Source organism: Camelus bactrianus, chromosome 25 (genome assembly GCF_048773025.1).
Source record: "Camelus bactrianus isolate YW-2024 breed Bactrian camel chromosome 25, ASM4877302v1, whole genome shotgun sequence".
Lineage (NCBI taxonomy): Eukaryota > Metazoa > Chordata > Mammalia > Artiodactyla > Camelidae > Camelus > Camelus bactrianus.
In genome coordinates, this window is record NC_133563.1 from 36,327,962 (window position 1) to 36,351,609 (window position 23,648).

The window sequence follows — 23,648 nt, forward strand, 5'->3', positions numbered from 1 at the left end:
GCCTGTGAATACAGTCCCTTACGAGGGACTCTGCAGATGTGATTATAAATTAGGAATCTTGAGACGGAGAGATTATCCTGGATTATCTGTGTAGACCCAATGTGATCACAAGGGTCCCTAAAAATGCAAGAGGGAAGCAGAAGGGGAGAGAAAGGGTGACTGCGGAAGCACGGTCAGAGAGGTGCTCCGGCTCTGAAGACAGAGGAGGGGTCATGAGCCACGGGGCGCAGGTACCTCTGGCAGCAGGTGGTGGCAAGGAGCTGGATCTCAGCTGAAGCCTCAAGATAGGTGACCCGTTATGACCGCATTAGAAAACTAACGCAACACCCGTGGGAAAACCAGACACCCTTCACTGCGGAGCTGACGTTTACAACACGCTGAGAGCAGGCCGTCCTCGGGCACCAAAGCACAGGCGGCCGTGCATGTGGCTGAGCCACACATCGCTCCAGAAGTCCCCTTCCTGCCCACTCAGTACTGCTCTGTCAACAAAGAGCAAACAAACCCCCAAGTGTCTGTCCTCTAACAAACAAGGGCTGATGGCGGAGGCCTGCCCTCACAGCCTCACAGCGATGACCAAGGCGGAGAGAAAACACTTAGTTGCTCATGGAGGAAAACGTCAAGGCAGAAGGGGAATAAGAGGAGTTTCTTTATATGGCTCCCTCCCTCGATCAAGAGAGGCGAGAACGGATCCGTGCTTGCTTCCAGAGCTCACCAGGTCAGTATTAGACGGCCACAGCTGTCAGCTGATTTTTAAATGAGACAAATCACGGTCAAATCCATATTTCGAAATACCCACACATCCTTCAACAAAGATTCCATGCATTTGTTCAGTCTCTAGGCATTGATTTATACCAAAATTCCACACTGACAACATGTAATCACTAAACTTTCAAGTAAGATTGACGTTTCTAACTAAATTTCTAACTAAATCTAATCTAAAATTCTAACAGTTTACTTGAATAAAAATATTGTAATAAAAAATTCTAAATATAAAATGCTGTATCAGTTACTACTTTTGACCAGAAGGGATTTATTACTGTCAGAGAACTTTTCGGAATTTTCACAACAAAGACTTCAAATGATCTAAGGCTGTTTCCTCTTTAACACCCACCTCGTGAATGGATCAATATGCATCTTAACCAGAAAGGCCCACGAGGAGTGTCCTGGAGCTGCTTTCATTTACAAGATAAGGAAACTCGGGGGGTGGGAGAGGTTAATCATTCATTTGTTTGATGAAAAGAATGTTTTAATTTATACACACATGCAGTGTACTCCCGCCCCCAAATGTGCTGAAGGGTAAAATAACACGTCCCAGACCTGGAACGACTGGTATACCTGGTAATGATTGGTTTGCACCACGTGCTGCGGGCTGGGGTAAAATCCTTCACTGGACCTCGGGCTCGGATAACCAGGTCTGCTGGGCTGTGAACAAATCAACAGAGTGTCATATGAACAAGCATTTTGACTATTTTAGTAAATGTGTATTTTAAAGAATAGAAAAAGTTAAGCCTCTAAAAGAGCGTGGTTGGAAAGAATGATAAAGGGTGTAAAGACATTTCAGTGGGGGAAACAGTCTTTTCAACAAATAATGCTGGGACAGCAGGATGCCCACCTGTGCAAAGGACGTGAAGGTGGCCCTCTTCCTCAGAACACACACAGAAGTCAGCTCAAAATGGATCGTATTTCTACACGTAAGAGCTAAAACTATAAAGCTCTTAGAAGAAAACACAGGAGTAAATCTTTGTGACTTTGGGTTAGGCCATGGTTTCTTAGGTTTGACACTGAAAACTCAATCAACAGAAGGAAAAAAGAGAAATTGGACTTAATCAAAATTAAAAGCTTCTGCCCTGCGAGCGACAGCGTCAACAGAGTGGAAAGACAACCCACAACCGGAAAGTACTTGCACGTCACACATCTGCTAAGTGACTCAAATCCAGAATACATAACAAATCTAATAGCTTGACAATACAAAGTCAAATAATTGAATCAAACAGGCCAAAGGCATGAGCAGACCCAAAGAAGATGCCAATGGCCAGGAAGCACAGAAGAGAGGCCCAACAGCATTCGGCGCCGGGGAAACGCACACCCGGACGCTTTCTGCTGCTTGCTGGCTGTGTGACCGCAAGCAAGGAGCAGACCATTAAAATCCATTCCTCTGTCTTGCGCTATGCCGGGACCTTTCTCCCGTGTGTGACTTTAGAGCGTCCTGCAAGTGATCATCTGGAAAATGCAGACCACTGGGTTATGCAGGTCTTTCCAGTGCGGACACATCTCAGCACATAGCATGAAAGAAAAGATCACCTTTGTTCGTGTTACCCTGAGCTCATGAGAAAAGTCTAAGAAATGGGAAGCTGTCAAAGTCACGGGGATTGAGACAAGGTTTTCAAATTTCTAAGTTTTGCATGAAAACTCCTATTTTATTGTCAGCAACAAACACTGTCAGTTGTTTTCCTTGTTGAGACAGTCTCGCATCTTTCTCTGAGCAAATGTCCACCAAATGTGCAAATCCGAACAAGCACGTGTGTCACCAGTTCTTTTTTCAAGTAAAACTGTTCTTCCATGACAAAGGTGGGATGTCCAGACTGAAAGCCAGCCATGCGTCATGTCTGCTGAGCAGCGGGAGCCCTGGCTGGGCGCCTCCTCTTGCCTCGCACGGGAGACCCCACTGCTGCTTCAAGGTGGTTTGTAAGCAAACTGCCCCCCCCCCCCCACCGTGTGAGCCCAGTGGCGAGGATCTCGGGGACGAATAGTGGGTTTGGTGCTGCCACCCCGACTCCTGCCCAGGTGACAGTGGCTTTACCCACCCATGCATGTGCAACATCACTGCAAATGTCAACACAGCGGGCGGGGCTGATGACACCTTAACATTATTATGAAACAAGATTGAACTCACAGCCCTCTGAAATGGTCTGGGGGACTCTCAGGCCCAAGGGTTATACGTTGAAAACTGTAGCTCCAGGATATTTTTACCATGAAGCCCCACCAGTCTACTGGGGTCTGCAGGAATGAAACGAGGGCTAAAGGTGACCCTCCCCATGCTATTCACAGGCAAACCTCTCCAGAGATGATGATTGTGTGAAAAAGCCGGTGTTACGTACTGATGAAGAGATCAGCAACGTATCTGTAACAATTACCTTTGTGGTTACAATGCTTTTGCCATTAAGCAAGTATAATTAAGCTGGTAATTTTAAATCTTAAAAGGGGGAGAGAAAAATATTTCCCTTTAAAAATAAATTCAGCTATACTGCAAATTTTATTAGTACACAGTGTTTACCTACAAAAGCCTGAGAGCCTACTTAACTGAAGGAATCTCAGTGGGATCCAGCTGTCCTAGGACACCACAGGCAGAACGACCCACGGAGATCCCGCTTCACCGCAAGAGGAAGCACTGGCCTGCCGGCTGGGAAGCCACAGCCGCCTCCCAGACCCGTCCAACGCCGTGACCACAGAAGCAGGACGCGACTCTGAAGGTGAGTAAGGAGAAGGCGAGCACCGCACAGGCGACCGGGCTCTGACCGGCAGGGGGCTGAGCAGCTTGTCTGCAGGCACCGAGCCCTGCGTGCTCGTGCTCCCAGAGGTGATTCTCCACACGCCAGAAGCTGTGACCCGCGGGTCGCCAGCCCTTTTCCTGAAGGGTCGGAGTACACATTGTCATCTTTTTGAGCCGCACTGTAACGGCACCACTCAAGTCAGTCTGCGTGGGGTGAACCAGCCACGGACACAAGTGAAGGGTGCCGTTCATGCCAATAAAACGCTAATAACAGAAACCGGCAATGGGCTCAGACTGCTGCTGACCCTTTTTTAAAAGCGTAGAACGATCTCTGATGATAGAAAAGAGCCTCAAAATACACACTCTGAAAATATCTCAAACTACGTGAGGACATTTACAAATGTGAGCAGAACTCACCTTTGTACTTTGCTTTTGTAAAACAGAAAAAGCCTAACCACCTCCACTTCTGCCCATGAACCTAGTATTCTACATCAAGATTTGGCCTAATGAAAATCACTCAAATTCTATCGATTCGGATACGGAACACGTTTAGATGGAAAAGCTCTTCTGTGGGTTGCAGGGGACACGCTGCACCATCTGTGCTGATCGCTGAGCACGCCCAGGCCTCACTTCTGTGACTGACACAAGCGCTGCAGGCGCATCACCTCGTTTGGCCTCAGCGCCCGCCCCTTGCAGACGGGGGAGGGGCAGGGCGCAGGCCGGCAACCTGCCTGCTCACTGCAGCCCACCGTGAGCAGGTACACTTGGTTTCTAGGCCTGAGAGAGTAACTTCCACACTCTCCTGCCTCCAGGACTGAACTGTTCTGTAGTCGTCACTGAGCTAAGAAACAGGCAAACTTGCGTATACAAATTGGAGGGCCACGCTGGGATGGGGGTTCACAGATTTGTGGTAGGTAGCTAAGGAATTTTTGGTTGTTGAACTAGGAGAGATGGAGAAATGTTCAGGTTTTATCACAAACCGGCTCAGAGACCCCCTTCTCTGGGCCTCAGCTTCCCCATTTGTTGAGGAACCCAGGCTATGGAACCCTCACCTCTAAAATTCTGAAGACTGGGTCTTACACAGTTTAAAATATTGGCCAATAGACAGAAGCTTTCAGGAATCATGATAAAAAAAAAATGGGTACAATATTTAAATAGCACTTTGTGTTAACAAATTTCTGAATATTTTTCAAAAAGAAAATGAAGTAAAGAACTGTCAAAGTTCCTTAATATATTTTTAGGTAGCCAAATACTAAATAGCTGGCAACTATTAATTGCAAAAAAGTCTATTATTAATTGTCCAGAAAATGACCTGAACTGGATTATTCACAGCAAGTACGCCAGTGTGTGAAAACACCATCCCGTCAAGAGCAGAAAGAGAACAAAAAATTCTGAGGAGCGTGTTGAAGGGCCAGCTGTGTCCAACCCACCGGCCGCAGCAGAGCTGAGCGAGGCGGGAAGGCTCTGGCCACCTCCTGGGGGCCGGGGGACCGGAGGGCAGGGCTGAGAGGCCACCTGCAGATCTCCCCACGCCGACAGCCCAGCCACCAGCCCCAGATAAGAAGAGGACAGAAGATGTGCACTAGGTTCTCAGCAAAACAAAACCAAATCCAGAAGGAACAGGGTCAGGTGAAATCTGACTCAATGCAAAATAAAACAAGATGTAAAGCATTCATGGCCTGGTTTTAGTCCACCTGATGATTTAACCTTGACTTGGTCATCAGCAAGGTCCCTGACACCCAGCAGAGAGGAGCTTCCCCCAAGCCAGGTGTGCACACTTAAGTCTGCCGTGCGGGTGGGGAGGAGGAGCATCTTAGGACCACATCTAATCCAACTGCTCACAGTTTCGAACAACCTACGGCTGAAATGCGAACCAGGGAAACGAGCGCACAGGAGGGTGACACGCAAAGGAGCAGATATGAAACAACAGCTGTGACGACGGCTCTGACACTTGGCCCTTCCTGCCGACGGCACTGCCTACACCACAGACCTCAAAAGTCGGCAGGAGCAAGGCCAAGGTTGAGGGGGAGGCTCGCCTACCTTGGGCGGCGCTTCGTCGGACCCTCCGGAGTCCCAGGACACTGTGACCTGTCTTCTGGACTCCATCCTCATCCGCTCTTCTTGCTGCACCTTCTCTTCCTCCAGGATTGTGCTAGAGAGACAAGACGGGGTTACTGAGGGGAGCTGGCAACGGAGGAAGAGCGCACAGCCCAGACCTCCAGCTGCTCTCAGCCGCGCAGCAGACTCCAGCAAAGGGAAGCAGAGAGAGGCCGGTTTCTAACTTCACAAAAGGATTCCAGAATGGCCTGGGTCCAAAGGGCAAGCCCGTGTACAACACAGCCACAGGTAAGGAGTGGACAGCAGGTGAGACAAGCAGAAGCTGGAGAATCAGAGATGGCCGGGGGGGACTGTCTACACGCCAGCGCTTCCTCGGAGCAGAACCGAACTGAGTCACCCTGAGAAATCCCCAGCAGCACTGGATCAAGCCCAGACCGGCCCGGGACAGACTGTTCACTGGGACACAGGCCCCGCATAATGTCACACATCCCATGTTAAGTGACAAACGGCCGCCTGGCCCGTCACCCCCTCACTGCTCATGACCATCTTCCTACCAGCGCTCTTCTCGTCGGGGAAGAGGGAAGAGGCAACAGTATTTCCCAGCACTGCTGACAACACCGCCTGCTTTAAACTGGAGACTCCGCACTGGGGCACCCCGCTTCACCCGCCGCCCCCAGCGCCCTCTCCGCGAGCTCCCACCCCACCCACGCGGGGCCCCGGCTCCCGGCTCCGGGCCGGGCTGGGCGAGCTGGCCGCCTGCTCGCTCGTGCACAGCCCAGCCTCCCGGCGGAGCAGCGAGTGAGCAGCGCTCTGGAGGGTGAGGTCAGCCGCCGGCGGCCTTTCTAATCTGGGAACTCGGCTCGCGGTTTCAGGAGGACATTCCTGCCTGACTGGAGCTGCTTTCTCACACAGCCTCCCTCACGTAACCCCTTCCACATCAGGATACGGCAGACAAAACACCCACCCCGAGTCAGCAAGCCACGCCAGATGTCAGGGCTTTCCCTCTAACACAAAGGAACGGAATGGTTTCTCCTCAGTGATCACGTCAGCACTTTAGTGACAAGCGAAGTTTAGTCAAAAGATGCCACCCCTCCTCAAAACATGATCTGGGTTTTCTTCTCACTCCAGCTAGATGATCAGGGCTGAGGAGACACATGGAACTTTAACAGTGAAGAAGTTGGTGGCGCCCTCAGGACTGGCCAGGGGCACGCGGCCTGCCCCTGGGACTCTCACGCGGTGGCTGAGAGCTGCCCGCTCTGGCGTGCCCGGAGCCGGCAGAGCACCGGGGGTGAAGCCCCGGGCCGCCGGGGGCGGGAGTCCAGGCAGACGCTGGCCAGGGAGCCGGGCCGTCTGCGATGAGCACCTCAGTGCCCTGCTCAGGCGCCTGACCCTCAAAATAACAGACCTGGAATCAGAACTTCCAAAGATTTTGTAGTTTTAAACAAGTGAAAAGTCCATAAAAAACCAAGAAAAAAATCAAGTTAAAAAACTGTCCTTATTTCCAACTTCTTCAAAGACTTAAAACACAGACAAGCTACGAGGAGGCCAAGTGTGTCGCACCCCCAAGGCAATGGGACTCCAGCTCACACAGGTCCCGGGAAGGCCGTTTATTTCCCGCGGGCCATTCTGTGAGCTGGGCCGCCCTGGTCTTTAGGTTATGCTCCCCACAAAAGCCTCCAACAGGCCAGGGCGGTCGCTCGCCACAGGGAGACCCTGGCGCCCCCTCCATCCTGCCCCCACTGGTCTCCCCGGCTCTGCCCCCTTCCCCCCTTCCCCCCAGCCCACACTGACCCCACGGGTGGTCTCGCTGCTCCGTGGGCTAGACTGTGGGCCTCCCTCGCTGCACACTCGGGCCAGGCCCCTCGTCAGCTGCACAGCACCTGCACGTGTCTGGCCCCGCAGCGCTTCCTCACGAGCACGCCGGCCTCGCCCCTCAGAACCGAGGCGGGCTTAACCGGGAGGCCAGACCCTTCTGTCTCAAACCAAAAATAACTTGTCAAAAAGCTTCTTGAGAAACCGCAGTTTGTTGCTCAGTGTAGTCAAGAATACAAACAACCCATAAAATATCCATTTTCACAAAGGAAGCCTATTCCAGAGACGGAAGAGGAGGGCACATGGAGACATTTCTGCCTTTTCTCTTTACAGCGGCTGAGGAACCCAGAGCAAAACACCAGAGTGCACAGGGGCAAGGAGGTCAACTTGAAACATTCTTTCCCAAACTACAAATATTTTTAGTTGCAATACATTCCATTCGAAAACTTTTAGCTGCTTAATGTGAACTGGAAACAAGCCCTCATGGTTTTTCCTTGGATGGTGGATTCTGTGTCTCAGACTTGCAAACAGATGAAACAAAAGCTAGTAAGACTTTTTATTTAACAAAAGTTAGGACACATGATCGTCATTCTCTGTTCATCCATGAGCCTCATCTGGGAAGAGAATCGGGAAGAGGGGAAAGGAGTATTTATGTAAAGTTAATTTTATTTCCCCCACTTTAAAAGTCATCAAAGTAATCAAATCAGAGTAAAGGACGTGAAAACTGTGTTCTCTCGGCCTGCGGCACTCCCTGGGAAACCCAATCTCCCGGGCTCCACAGGCCAGGATGGGGAGGTCTCGTTACATTTCCGTTCTGGAGCCAAGATGTGACTTCACCTCTAAGGTATTTTCATGGAGAGCGAGAAAGTGGTCTACGAGGTTCTTCGTTTCCAGTACCGGGCTAAGATACCAGAGCAAATCTCCGACTCAGACAAGCTGCACAGCAGATGAACAATCGGCCCTGAGGGAGGCATTCCAGCCGCTCCCGCTGCCCCAGAGGAGAGGCACCAGCTACCAGCCGCGCGTCTGCTGAGCTCGGCTCCAGGGCAGCGGCCCGTGCCAGCCATGTCCTCGCCCATCAACGAGAATGACACTGCCTGTCCTGCCCGCTGCCAGGATGGAGAAACAAAGGAGACAAGAAGAGCCAGAGAGAGCTTGAGTGAACGTAAGCGCTGCACTTCTACCTGCCTGTTTTCACCTATTTCAGCTCTGCAGCGTCCTTCCCGAGGCTGATTATACTGCTCTTCTTCTCTTTGAAACCATAAACATTTCCTCCGTACTTGAGTAACTTAAAAAAAAAGACTGGACTTTGATCACCTAAACATACTAATTTTATGATGACATCACGAAATTTGCTCTGGACAGAAAATCAATCTGAGTTCATAGCTACTCAGGCTAATTCGGAAAATAGTCAGAGAAAGGGCAGCAAGAAACTGGATGAAAAAAAGCCACGAGGGAAATGGCTTGTTTTGGCAAGTTCATGGGAATACCAGTTTTGAAACATGATCTCTTATAATTAGCCAGCATTGCCTCACCACAAAGGAATGGAATTGACCTTTCAACAACAACAACAAAAAAAAACCCTTGGTATCTTTGCAGAAAACAAGTCTGGAGGCTTGAGACAAAGCTGGGAAAGGCATATGTGCAGCTGGCTGACCGAGTGGCTAAATGCCACAAACACCGGGGGACAGCACTCGCCTCTGCTCTCTTCTCTTGTAAGTGGGCACCGCAGACCAACACCTCGTTTCACAAACACACCTGAACGGCGCTTCTCTCTTTACTAGTATGTATCTCAAACTGCAGGAAATAATGCACTTTTGTTTGGTTGTGGTAACACATCTCAAAGTTATTTTAAAAAGTGATTTCTACTAAAGCCTTACTTTAAAATGGTGACTGCTTCGTATTTTTGCCAGGTTTGAGAAACCCCTATCTGACCAGTCCTCTTGCAGACAGCAACTATGGGCTAGGCACACACAAAGAGCAACCCAAAGCAGGGCGCTGACACTAGGAAGAAGGGAGTGGTAGGGGCGATTCCTACTTTTACACGGCTATTAGCCAGAAAGCAGGCCCCAGCCTCACTGGTTTGAAGACTCTGGCGACTGGGTTTGGCTCATCACAGCCGGTGGGAAGCGAGGGGGGAAGTCCCAGGAAGGAAAGAGCAGGGAGGGGGTTCGTCAGATTCTGAGCATAAACTCTGCCGGAGTTGCTAGCTGACCCTGCCATGTGCACACAGGGCAGGCTCTGGAGCCCAGCTGAGGCTAAGAGAGCTGACCTGAGATCGGAGCTCACAGCACGGGGAGAGTGCGCAGTGTGAGGGCAGCCAAGCCAGGTGCCTACTAAAACCAACCGACCGACCAACCAACCGCTCTTCAGCGGCTCCTGCAGCCTGTCAGTAACCCCACCCTGGACGTGATCTGAGATTACCTGATGCACAAATAAGAATTAAAATGCAATCCACCCTCAAGAGGAAAAAACAATCTAAAGGACGCTGACTCCAAAGGTGACTCAGAAGCTGGAATTAGCCAGCAAGAACTTTAAAGAGCTATTATATTCAAGGACATAAAGGAAAATCTGTTCACAGTTAATGAAAAGATAGGAAATGTCAGCAGATAAATAGAGACTATAAAAAAGAGCCAAATGAAAATTCTATAATGAAAAATAAAATACCTGAAATAAAAATCTCCACAGGACTGGATGATCAGTAGGATGGAGATGACAGAAGAGTCAGAGAAACTGAAGATAAACTGATAAAAAATCATCCAATGAGAAGGACTTCGAGAAAAAAGGGGATAACTGACGAATGGGTTACCCTTCCAGACAATATCAAGACCTAGCAGGATGGCAATGAGACAGAAAACACTGGTTTGATGACTAAGGAGGAATTCAGGCATCACCCTTGAGAGGAATTTCAGAAGCAGATACAAAACCACTTTAAAAACACACAGCGAAGAAGCACAAGTTACCTAATGTCATTAATCTAACCTAGAGTTCATATTTTAGGATAAATGAAGAACCAAAAAAGATTAAAAAAATACTTGTATAAGATGTCCGTGAGATATCTATAAAATGTCAGAAAGATGAGCCTTGCATTTTGGTGTCTGGATAATAATAGCTAACACTTTTAAATTCAAATAACAAAGTTATTGTTTTTTTTTTTTTTAACAGTAATTGATCATTTTCCGGTCCCCTAAGATCCCCAGGCCCCCTGTGGATCTTCAGAAAAAGCTTTCTTGTTACTACTACTGCCAGAACAGCCATCAAGTGTGTGTGCCTGTGAGCATGTACAACTGAGGGCATTTCAGATGATTTTATTTAATCTTGAAAACTTGAGCACAGCAGGATTTGTGATTTTGCCCTTCAGGGAGGTTAGTCACTTGCCCAAGGTCAACTTAGATCAAACAGATTTCTCAGACGCCAGCTTTGTATGATAAAGTTGAGAAGCAAACGTGACAACATTAAGTTATAATAACAAAGACAACACTCCCCACCCCTCAGACCCCTGCAAGACCCAAGCTGGAGATAAGGCTGTGAATTAGACACAGTAGGAGGGCTCAGCAGGTGCCTGCAGAGGGCAGCCAGCACACACTGCAGGCTTGTCCCCACTTTGCCTCGAGCTCCCCTGGGGAGACTCAATCTCGTGGAAAACTTCCACAACTGCCCCCACCATCTCTGGGATGATGGCAGCCAAGCAGCCACATGCAACATGCTCGAGATGTGACAGCCAAACATGGTAACGCAGGACACCGAACCCCTTCAAAAAGAGTCTGATGTGGAGATGCTGCCTTCTTTCTGGGACTTTCTCTGGTTGGTACACAAGCAAACGTCAGAAAACCAGCTGCAGGAATCCCTGAACAGTATGGTTTCTTCCCTTTTTCCTTCTTTTTCGTTTTTAACTAAAAGATATCGACAACTTGACCACCAGTCACGATCATAAGATGGGGCACTGCTGACTTCTAGCCGTGTCTCAGATCAAGGTATAGAGCCTGACAGCTGAGAGCCTGAGCCCTGGACTCAGGTGGACCTGCCCTGAATCCCAGCTGTCACCCCAAGCCAGCTTCCTAACCTCGAGTTCCTCATTTGTAAACTGATGATGACAATATTACCTACATCTCCAAGGACCGTGAGATCAAGAGATGGAACGACGCGTGCAAGTTCACAGCACAAGGCCTGGCAAGTAAGTGTTCTTTACGACAGAAAAGCTGAGGCAAACTGTGTGTTTTTTCTGTTTTTAACCTAACCTTCATATGTGAAAATGGCATGCTTAGGAACAAGGAGCAATTTCCAAAGGTGTAAAAAAACTATGGTTGGAGTAACTGGAGTTCTCATCGCTGCTGGGAGCACTATACTGGTAGGTCTACTGCGAAAAACAGGCAGCCAGCAGACAGAGCTAAGCTCGTGCCTTCCTGCTGACTCCTGGGTATGTGCCCACCAGAAATCCAGAAAGTCCTGGACACGTGCTCACCCAGACCACTTTCTGTTATGTTCACACAGCACAAGTCTTGAGCTCCAAGGTGGAAAGTGCCTATATTTCCACCAAGAGTAGAATGGATAAACTACGGTATATTTGCAAGTGGAACACCACACAATATAGCAATGTGAGTGAAGCACCGTACCACCTGAATGATACAGATGATCTCAAACTAAACACTGGCCAAAATAAACCATACACAAACAAGTACACACTGAATGACACCATTTACATAAAGGTTAAAAGCAGGCAGGACCGAGCCATGTGAGTGGTTACCCTTAGAAAGTGAACAGTAATTGGAAAGGGGGCACCTGGTGGGCTTCTGGGGTGCAGGGGCTGGTTACACAAGCGCGTCCTGTCTGTGAAGACTCAGTGAGCTGTTTATTTCTTGGCATGTTTATATGTTCACACCTTTGCATGTCAATAAAAAATTGAAAAAATACAAAAATTAGGGTACAAAACTTCAAATTGGTAGTTTTGTTTATTGCTCTCATTTGTCTAAAATGAATTTAAGAACCGCACATTAACCTAAAGTGTTTCCCTGAGATAAAACTAGCAATCTTGCCCTATAATGGCACAAGTACGTCAACCAAGCAGTGCACTGTTAGGGAAAAATATTTTTAATCTAAGCTCCAAAAGGGCAAATACTAAAGCTGTTCATTGTGGCTTCCTTGGCACAGTAGCTAACAAAGAATTAAATGAATTAATGAGGGATTAAATGATTTTCTTTCCATTCAAAACATACTTAGAGCGCTCACAACCTGGCAGCCATCTGACACAAACATGCTGGGCACACACCGCGAGACGTTTCCTCTTGGGGAACCTTTCATACTTGATTACAGGCCACCTAGAGGTTAACCTCGTTCTGCTTCCCAGTAAGTTCCCATCTGTGAGTAAGAAACAGGATGTGAGGAGGACAGGCCTGAGTCACAGGGATCAGCCCACGGAAGCATGAGTCCAGCACTTTATGACCTGCCTAGTGAGAGTCACCCCGAGAGGCCACCTTCCTCAAGTCACAGTAAAAGCGCGTGGCCCAGTCAAAGAGGAGTGGATGCCTGCGATAACTGGAGTTTATTTTCCAACACTTTCTCTGAGGGCAGAAAGGGGTTTGGGGAACATTTTTAACTGCCCCGGGGTAAGGGTATCCAAAATTTATTACTTCATTAAAACCTTGACTATAATAGAAAATTTGAAAACCTCAATAAAAGAACCTATTTAATTATTGTGATTCACTGTTACATATAAATGTCTCAGGAAGCTATTATATCATAAAGTTACTTTTTTTGGCTTATTTGGTGGCCAGATGTTCCAAATGCAAAGCTGAACTCCATTTCTGATTAACACAAAACAATACATAACAAATCAACGCCCAGTGACTTGTGCTAATGGTTCACAAGAAAGTATCTATAAATAGGTACAGTATGTTTGTCCACGTGTACGTGTGCATGTGTAAATTTACTGTATTTAGTTCTAAGATGTCATGCTGGACAGTTTTGGAGCTACTCTGCCTTAATGAAACGGCCAGCATGAGCCTGCGCGTGCCGGGCAGTGACGTCGCAGCGGCCTGGCTCCTGACTGGGTCCAGGCTCCCGGCCTGGAGGTGCGGGCAGCCGCGAGGTGAGTATGACCATCCCTGTCCTCAAGGAGCCTCAGTCTAGTAGGGAGGAGACGTACTAGACTGTGAGCTCCTCGAGGGCAGGAAGAGTGTCAGGTGCTCCGGCCCAGCGACCGGCGCCAGGCCCACCTCTGGTGCGCACGGCCACCGTGGGACGTGGCCCACTGCGGCAGCGCCGGGCAAGCGCAGCCAGAAGAACCCCGTGCCCCGGACGCCCTGCGGGCAGAGGAGGGGAGCGGCGAGGAAGGTGGGGAGGACTGCTGCCTTTCAGGCCCCAGTGTGAGGAGGGGACGGGAAGCCCCCGGCCAGCTGTAGTACAGACAAATGCTACTCTGGAAGCCTCCACCTAACGCGGGAGGAAGGGGGACCCACTGAAAGTCGTTCTGAGCGAGGGAAGCACTCCCCCAACTGTGACGTTTTGGTAAGACTGATGAGTTATGCCGGACCAGGGGAGAAGGGGTGGGTCTGAAGACCCTGGGGTGAGGACTCCCCAGCTGGTCAGCTGACAGGGGAGGGCGAGGACCCGCTGATGGTTCCAAGAAGCAGATGGAGGTAAAGGCACCATTGTAACTACAGAAGGTGGCGGGCAAGAGGAGGAGGTACAGGTTGACTTTAGGAGAAACATGATGTCCGGCTGTAGCTGAAAACAGGTCCAGGACGCGTGAGAAAAGGCAGGATGACGCTCAAGACAGACACGGTGGGAGCAAAAGTGCGGGAAGGCTAAGACAGGACAATCCAGGAGAGGTGCTGAGGGAGGAGGCGGGGCTGCACAGCGGAGCTGGAGGCACGCAGGGTAACAGGGGAGACCACGTTGGGAGGGCAGATGGAACTGGTATCAGAGGGGAGATTTGCAAAGACAGACTGTCAATTCAGAAGGAAGGTCAAGGAGGAACAAAAAATGTATGGCAAAACAAGAAATAAAGCGCGCTCCCAACCCAGCTCCAACAGTGACCGCAACACAATGGAGCTGCGTGAGAACGAAGAAACTGGAGGTTTCCGTGTGAACGAGGCTAGAAGTCCTGCAGGCCCCTCTGTGCGAGGCCGGGCTAGTGGGGAGGGTCATGGGCTCCAGCCGTGAGGTCAGTGCCCGCCGAGCCTTGCAGGACTTCCGTCTGAGGGCAGGACTGGGTTGTGCTCACTGCTGGATCCACAGAACTTAGCTTAGAACAAAGCAGACACTTAGCCAGATAGTTGCTGGCTGGACGAATCTCTCACACCTCTAACTAACAGCCCTGCTTCTTCCTCGCAATGTCCTCCCCGTGGGGAGACCTGTTGAGCAGGGGGAGCTGCTGGAGGCGAGGTGAGGTGAGGCGGGGCAGGCTGACCAAGGGTCCCAGCACTGGGGGATGAGGCAGGGCGAGAGGGGCTGCCAGGGTCCTTTGTATCCTAATATTTGGCAATTTTTATGAAAAAAGACCAAAAATATAGCAAAAATTTTAAAACACATAAAACCAGGGTAATACCCCAAATACCAAATATGAAAGCACGTGACACAGAACACATCAAACCATGGTGTGGGTTGGTGGGTTATAGAATTAAGCTCCCATGCATATGCATTATATTAAAATACCTTGTTTACTAACATATTAGGTCTCGAGCTAGACTTTAACAGAATCCAACAACTGTTTACTGAGCACTTCCTAGGTGCCTGGCCCTGAGCCCTGTGTGCCGGGGCCACAGAGTGAATGAGGCATGGTGAGTGTGGCCCGTCGAGGGCTGGGTCTGGCCAGCGGTGGGCCAGCTCTGTGCAGACTCTGAAGTCCTGTGCATTGCCCCCGGGACTGGGAGCGACTGGGGGTCTGGGTCCACCAGTGTCTGGCACAAAAGAGGCGGCACGAATGTGGGAGTGAGGATGATTTAACCACAATAACGGAAGTTTTGGAAAGGCGCCACAGGAGTGGCCCTCTCTCCGCGAGCAGGGCTGGGTAGGGAAGCTTCCTGAAGGTGGGAACACCTGAACTGGATTCTGAAGACTCAAGAGGGGTCATCGGGGGCCAAGGTGGGGAACGGCACTGGCAGTGAGCTATGTGGGGGGGTCACAGGTGGTCAGGCGGTGCTGCAGCGGAGGTGTCCGGGAGACGGAGGGTCTGTGTGAAGTGAGGCTGGAGAGGGAGCAGGGACCAGATCATGCCGGGTCTTGGAGGCCATGCCAAGTCAGTCAAAAGTCAGGGGAAGGATATCTGATCATAATTGGAAGTTCAAGACTTTAAGAAGAAATCTTCCTAAGACTCCAACAAGGCATAAACAAATACAAATTGATGAAAAAGTCCTCAGAATCTGATAAGCGACTTGCAAGGGAGGAGACGGCATGGCAGCCGCCTGCCCCAGCCCGGCCCCGCCCCTACCTGAGCTGAGCTTTGAGCTCCGTGAACCGGGGCCGCCTGCTGGGGTCGTAGGCCCAGCACTTGGTCATGAGGCTGTAGAGGGTGGGAGGGCAGCTGGGAGGCATCGGCAGCCTCTCCCCGTTCTCGATGCGCCCGATTACGTCGTTGTTCTTCACTCCTTGGAAGGGCTTCACGCCGTGCATCAGGATCTCCCACATGCACACACCTGCGAAGCGGGGCAGAGAACAGCGGTGAACCGGCGGGAGGAGCAGGACAACCCTGCGCTCAGCTGGGAGCGCCAGCTGTGTGGTCCAGGGCGGAGCGGCCGGACACAGCCGCACTCACAGCTCTGCAACCAAGTGAGAACAGGAACAGTCATTTAACATGACGTGAACAATGAGATATTAACTTATTATCAAGGAGAGAACCCATCATTTTTCTAAGAGGTTTATTCCTCTGAAAAATTTGTATTAGGGAACGGCCCACCAGGTCAGTGACACTTCCTAGCTTCACAAACGAATCCAAAAGAGGCTGAATGAACTTCAGGTTTCCCTCCACTTCAGTCCAGCTTGCTTACGATCACAGCAGCCGAGCTGAAGCCCAGCAGAGAAAACCCTAAAACCGAAGTCTCACAGGTTCCCCTGCAGGCTTCCTGTGCCGAGGAGCACAGAGGCACCACTGTCCGTGCGTCCACTGATCGGTCACTGTGTTTCCCACACGGAGCCCTGAACTTCCCTGGGTCGCAGCCATCTCATCCACAAACTCCATAATCAACCCTGAGAAGCTTTTTACCTGCACTGCCCTTGGAAACGAGAGACTTTCCCAGAACTTTCTGAACCATCCTGAGCCTTCCCCCCAAGGACCACATCACGTAACACCTAGCGGGCCTTCCAGGACCTTGTCCTCCCAGCAGCTCCCCGTCATCACTTGGCACTTTGGCCACTCAGCTCTGCCTCTCTAGACAAGCCCTCATCATGCCTTGGCGTGTGCGAAATTCTCTAGATTCAACACCTTTCATTTTCCTCTTCACAAGCTCGCTTCTTCTGAGGTTCATCTGTGAGTTTCTACACCATCCTCCTGCCCCTCATGTCCACTCCCAGCGCGAGTGTGCCTGGCACCACAGTGCCTCGAGGACAGGAGAGGTCACCTTCTTTTGCATCTTCAGCACCTCAAACGGTGTGCGCCTCAATGGAGGAGGGCACACCATCACACTAATGTGAATCAGATTCCGAAATCGGCCCAAAGTCCAACAGTTTCAAAGTAAAGAGTGTATGACAAAAATAATGCCTTAGTCTGCCTTTCTCAGAAACTGGGACAGCATCACTAGCAAGACCAGCCCTGGGTACCATCTCCTGAGACCTTGGCATGTCCCTGGCATCCTTCTTTGACACTTACATGTTATCCTTGATCCTCACACCTGGCATTTCTTTAAATACTGTATTTTATCAAATCTAAGATACCACAGACTGTAAGAGCCACTATCATATGATCAGGAAAAGGGTGTGTGTGCTGCCAGCTAAATCATTATGTGATCCCTGTTACCGTCTAGAATTATTTTATTCCTACCACAGAGCTCTTTTAAACTCATTCAGACAAGAAAGTAGCACCAATACGAACAAAACAAAACAAAGTCTACCTGAGTGCAGGCGAGTAACCACATGGAACACAACCCCAGCTAACACCAACTGTGAGGTGCCACTGAGGTGTGACATACCCCAGGCCCAGGAATGCAGAAATGTGAAAAAAAACAGGTGCCGTAGAATCTCTGAAATATGAAAGTTCCTTGAGAGGATAAGAAACGTGCTCTCTGGGTCACAAAGCTGTTATGTGAGGTCTCGAGATCTGAAGCCAACCAACTGGGCCCAGCACCCCCCTCCAATCACGTCCCACCATTTCCTGCTCTACGCAGGCCCTTCCTCACCGAGCATCAGTTAGGGCACTTACGGTCGTTAAAAGTCAACAGCAAGTAAACAGAAGGAAAAATGAGAACACATACTTGATGTATAAAGTTATTTTTATTTATTGTAGGAAAAAAGGTACATAAACTTAACAAGGCATCTCCTGGGAATTAGTTTAACAAGGCAGCAGAGAACACAGGCACAAGACCACTCACAACGTCAACACGCACGTGTTGTGACGGACAGAGAAAGAGCAGGGAGAGCAGAGGAGGGGAGCCCATGTCCGGGCGACACACCTGCTACAGGGCTTCATGGTAGAGGGGACACTTCAGGCGATCTTGAGGGTGAGGCAGTTTCACATGGCAGAGAGGGTGCAAGGATAAGGCGTCCCAAGTAGAAGAGTGACACCAGGAAAGGGGGGCGGGGGAGGGAGTGTCACCCACAATAAAGGGGGAACAACTTCAAACTTTGGGTCAAGTAGCTGGCTGGCGGGGGGAGTTCTGCCAGTTGCCCACAGAGCAGGAGGAGGGCAACAGTGAGGACTCGGAGCAGGTGGAAGGGACAGAGTGGACATCAAAGCAGCAGCTACAGGACACGGGGGATCAAGCTCTCAAGCCTTGAGACAAGTCGGGAAGGAGGTCAGATTCCAGAAGGAAGAGATGAAGGAGAGTCTGGATCTGTGACTGGAAGGACGCTCTGGATCGAGGGGCCGTCACAGAAGAAGACGGACAGGTTAACTAAGTCATTCACGTAACAGGAGTGACCAAGCTGCAGCGAGAGAGCAGGGGAGGAAGGAAGGGCATCTCCCTGCGAGGGAAGGGGGCGGTCGGAGACCAGAGGACCGAGGCCAGGAGGAGCCGAGCCAGAGCAGCGCAGGTGCGCAAGGGAGGCGGGACGGGGGTCTGATGAGGGGAGGGGCAGGCGGGGGGCGGGCACGTCAACCTGCAGACTCTGGAGACACGGCGCTCAACTTACTCTGTAGACTAGGCGAACCACCATTTCTAAACCATTTTCAAACCGATTTCAAGAAGCTCCCCAGTACTCACCAAACATCCACACGTCACTAGCTGAGGTAAAACGTCGAAAGTTGATTGACTCTGGTGCCATCCATTTAATAGGCAATTTTCCTTTGGAAGCTAGAAGATTAATTTTAGAAAGTAAAATTTCCCTGTTCTCTACCAGTTGCAGCTAGCTGAGATTTTTATCAGAACAGAGAGCCTCAAACCTCCGACCCCTTGGGCTTTCCATCTCTGGGAGAAGGACTCCTCACTCCTGACGTACGCAGGTCACCGGGCTGACGCGGGGCCGGACTGGGGAGGGAACCAGCACGGGGGTCCTTGGGGGGAGGGGCAGGGGCGGGGGAGGGGAGGGAGCCCCGGTTACCGGGAGGTATCAGCTCACAGCTCAGTGATGCAGGCTTCGCAACATCCCCAAACAGACCCTAACTTTAGAAACAGCCAGGTGACGACACTGGCCAGTCCTCATTCGCAGTAGTTGATCCTATGGTCGCCCTGAACACTGAACCCCGCTCAGAGGAGAAATACGTACATATACAGCCATGCCTCACATAGATCATCACCTTAAACCCTAAAAACTTATCCCAGTAGATCCTGACTTCTTTAGAAATTGAGGATCGGTTGTGTTGGTGACTTGCTTGAGGCTGCCCCATGAACAGCGCCCAATGCTGGGGTTCAAACCTGTGGGACAGGCCCAGAGCCAGGGGTGCCTGCAAAGCACGGGCTGCCCCCGCCTCTCCGCCCTCCAGCAGAAACAGACCAGCCTGCCACTCCTCCCTGGACGTCCACACATGACCGTGACAGCACCCTGACTATGGATTTGGGGCGGGATAGAATCCACAAAAAGTGGGGACGGGCTGTACCTTCACCAGCAGGTGAGGAGGGGGAGGGGGGGAAGGAATGAGAAAGGAGACTCTCAGGAAGCCTGAGACCGGCCCCCCCCCCCCCCGCAGGGGCCTGAGCGCTCTCCTGTGGCACATCACTCAGCACCACACCTGAGCGTGACTTCACCTGCTTACAACCCAGGGAACCCGCCCCTCAGGAAGTCGAGCTCTAAGGAGTAGACACAGTCTTCTCAGACACGGCGTGGGAGCACCAGGGACCCCGCACCCAGGCCGAGTGCTCGCGGGTGAGAAGAGTTGGGGGCCGGTGGGCCGGGAGGGAGCCACCTGGGGAGGGAGAGGAGGAGCTGCGGGTGCGAGCAGTGGGCAGGCCCGACCTGGGGAGAGGCGGGCCACAGCGGGGATGCCTGGCCCCGCCAGCTTGGCAAGGGGCTGGCTTCCTTCTGCAACAAGGGTGCCTCTGAAGACTTTTCATCAAAAGACAACTACACTTGTTTCATTACTTTTCTCTCATGTAACCTGATGCACCTTCATGACAACTGGGGCAGAGCCTCCGTGAACTCCCTCACAAACTACTCTACAACTGGGCTCCACATGAAGAACCCAACCTCCAGGGGCTGTTCTCCTGAAGCCGAGTGGAAGCCACGCTTCCTGGCCTTTCTGAGTCAACATGGATGGCACCCGCCAGCGGCCCGCTGTAAATGCTGCCTGGATGCGGGGCCTCGGCCATCGTGCTGCCTGGCGGTTAGCTCTCTAGTGGAATTCTAGCACTTGGACTAGTTAGGATTTGAGCTGAATATGAAATATATCTTAAACGGTGGAAAGCTGACTTGGTCATTTTTAAATTAAATGACTATATAACCAAAATGAACAAACCACCAGAGTTTTCCTTTCGCATAACAAAGGATCAGACTGTAGAATACAAAAAGCACTTGAAAAGAGAACAGTCACGAGCTGCAGTACAAAATAAAGGTCAGTTTTGTAGGTAAGATTCAGGCTCATTTTGCTGCGATATAAAAACCTAACAAACTGAGAAAGAGCCTTTGTAAACTGGTCGCAATAACAAGCACACAAAGTAAGCGCATAATACGGATTCATAATCCAAACCTCAGGTGAAGTATTAGGAATATGAAAATTAATGAAAACATTTGTTCAACAGTAATCTGAAGAACCAAGTCAATCTGATTCCAAGATTGGCAAAACTAAAGAAAAATTTCATCAGCTAGATTTTAGTTCTGAAACTAAAGGATCAAAGTGTCGGGAGTCAGCAGGCTGGACATCTGTAAGTTCGCTGGCAGTCGCTGAGCCAACGCACCCACCCCCTCTGCTGGGCAGTATCTCGCTGTGCCTACCAGGTAGAGGGCATCGGGCTGATTCCACGTTTGGCTACTAGAAATAAAGCTGCAATGAACGTTGCAACGTGGAAATTTAAGTTTTCGTTTCCTTGGGAGAAAGCTAGGAGTGTAATGGCTGGGTCATCTGGTGGTTGCACGTTTACTTTTTTTAATGACCTGCAAAACTCTTTTCCAGAGTGGCTGTACCATTTTACATTCTCGCGGGCAACTGATAGGCAATTCATCTACTCTGCGTCTTGTCTTGCCAGCACTTGGTGTCAGCGCTGTGTTAGTTTCGGCCATCCTGACGGGTGCACCCCGCCACCTCCCTGCAGGCTCACTGTGCACCTCCCCAGTGGGTGACAGGCTCAGTGCTGAGCACCCCTGCAGTGGGATCTCACTTCATATCTTCTGGCCATTTTCTACCCATGCTCTCTGCTTCTTTTCTTACTGTTGAGTTTTGAGAGTTCTTTTTGTGTTCTAGATGCTAGTCCTTGGCTGGACATGTGGTTGGCAGACCCCCCTTCCCACACTCTGTCTGCAGTTTGTCTTTCCCTTCACTGGCCTGGGTCTTTTGCGGAACAAAAATTTTTAGTTTTGATGAGGTACAAGCTATCAACTTTTCCCTTTTATGTATCATGATTTTGGTGTCGAGTCTAAGGACTCTTTGCCCAGCCCTAGAATCAAAAGATTTACTGCTGTTTTTTCTTAAAAGTCTTGTAACTCGGTCTACGACCTGCTCTGAGTCAACACGGAGTGAGTTTGGGTTGAGGGCCATTTCCTGCCCAGGGCTGACCGGCTGCTCCCGCCCCGTCATTGAGAAGGCTGTCCTTCCTCCACAGAGCCGACGGCACACCTGTCCAAACCCAGCCGAGCACATTAGAATGTACCAGTCTGAGAGATAAAGATCACTGAAGACCTGAGCCTATTATTTCCTGCTCTGATTTCTTACCTTTGTAGTAAGTACTGTCTTCCATGTATCGGGATAGTCCAAAGTCTCCTAACTTCACACAATCATGTGAAGACACCAGAACATTCCGAGCAGCAATGTCCCTGAGTAAGGAAGAATTTGGGACAATACATTTTAATACAAGGAAAAAGGCCCCACAGGTTCATCTATGTTATATGAAGACACACAGGTATTTTGAAAGACAGCTTATATACAACACAAAAGAGATCTATGATAAACTGAGAAAAAAAGACACTTCTATTATTTTACTTCAAATATATCCCTTTGGCAGATACTTACTCATTAATACGGTGATGAATATTTTGAATGATGGCAAAGAATATTCTCATGTAATGAAACCACTTACTACTTTTCAGATCATCATATCGCTAACTGCATTAACTGACAGTGACACAGCAGCAGGATGTGTGACCCTGCTGTTACTAAGAGAGCTCACTAAGTAAAATTAAAGTTATCTGAACACCTGTAAACAACTTTGCTGACACGGTCTGTTTTAATACTGGATAACGAGACTCTCACAATACTAAGCAAACAATTTATAAGGGCTTTCACGTGCACTCAAATGAGAGGCCCAGATTATAAACAGAAATTCTGCAGAAGGCCAACAGATGTCACTCACGACACTGTGGTGTCCTGGGAAGTCCCAGGACAGCGTCTGTTTTCCGTCCACAGTGGCATGCACAGGCTCCCAAGTGTCTGGAAGGAGTAGACTACCTGCTTCAAACTCCACATGGGGAAAGCCCTCAAGTGCATGTGCGCCGCGGCGCCTCGCTTGGCTGGGGCACGCACAGCGGGGCTTCCTAGGGGCGTCGTGCAGGAGAATCGAGGGGGCACCGGGCCTCAGGGCACAGGGGCGCCCACGCTGCGCAGACCGGGCTGACCGGCTGCACCACCAGCTCTCACCTGTGCACAAACCTCTTGCTCTCTAGATACGCGAGGGCTGTACTAAGCTGGTAGGCGTACAGGATCAGAGACGCTAGATCCAAGCTGTACTTCCTCACCTGCAGAAACGACCTCAGCTTTTGTAACAGTGACCGAAAGAAAAAAGAAAAAGAATTAGTGACAGAGACTAGGAATCAACAGCAGAAGACCTACATTCAACAACACTGCTGATCATTTCCAAATGCATTTTTATGAGAATGGCTTTAAATCTACCCTAGTAAAAAAACATGTAATGAAAGAAATATAGCGGCTCAGAAATTATGGTTAGTCATTCTTTATTTGAAATCCTATTGCAAAACTGGAATGTTTATGACTGTAGATGAATTTCTGAAAAAATACAGAAAGATGCTCCCAGGGAATGAGTAAGAGCAGAGTATGAAACACTGCTGGATGACAGCAGTTGGAGAACGAAAGATCTTGTTTCCACTCAGACAAGCCTATCCCACAGCCACAGCCAGCTCGCCCCATGCGGGTCTGAGATAAGGGGGTGCAGAGGAAGGGGAGGTGACAAGTTCTCCCTCTGCCCCCGGGATGTTTTGGGATACAGGAGGATAAAATGGTCACGTGCTGGGCTTACTGGTCCTTACTACCAGGATTATGATTAATTCAGTTAAATGCTAGTAGAGCAAAGAAGGCAGATGAATTTAACACTCTAATTCTATAAAATCAGTACATAAAGGCTAAACATTTAGCAATAGTTTAAGCCAGAAGAATTAGCAAATTCTCCAAAAACAAAAGCAGAAAAATAATGTGAACAAAAAAACTGTATCTAAACACTGGTTTATTGGGAAAGGCAGGGGAGAGGGCGAAGAGACGTCGCAGAGGCCTTAAAACCTCCCCTTCAGCCGCCTTCGTTACCACATGCTCCAGACGGCAGTG

General features: G+C 49.9%; 1 protein-coding gene across 23 annotated transcripts in view; it reads right to left on the bottom strand.

Moving 5' to 3' along the window:
- The window catches only part of PTK2 (protein tyrosine kinase 2), a 202,185-nt gene that overhangs the window by 23,876 nt on the left and 154,661 nt on the right, over positions 1-23,648 (bottom strand). For 20 of the 23 annotated variants that reach the window (XM_074353159.1, XM_074353154.1, XM_074353152.1 and 17 more), the window contains 6 exons: positions 22,731-22,846; positions 21,810-21,910; positions 18,712-18,801; positions 15,789-15,993; positions 5,531-5,642; positions 1,336-1,422 (listed from right to left, as the gene is read on the bottom strand). In XM_074353159.1, coding sequence (XP_074209260.1) covers positions 1,336-1,422; positions 5,531-5,642; positions 15,789-15,993; positions 18,712-18,801; positions 21,810-21,910; positions 22,731-22,846 — 711 coding nt within the window. Of the gene's footprint in view, positions 1-1,335; positions 1,423-5,530; positions 5,643-6,102; positions 6,260-7,339; positions 7,694-15,788; positions 15,994-17,769; positions 18,362-18,711; positions 18,802-21,809; positions 21,911-22,730; positions 22,847-23,648 lie in introns of those variants that run through there. The other 3 variants (XM_074353168.1, XM_074353170.1, XM_074353171.1) reach the window with 3 other exon arrangements.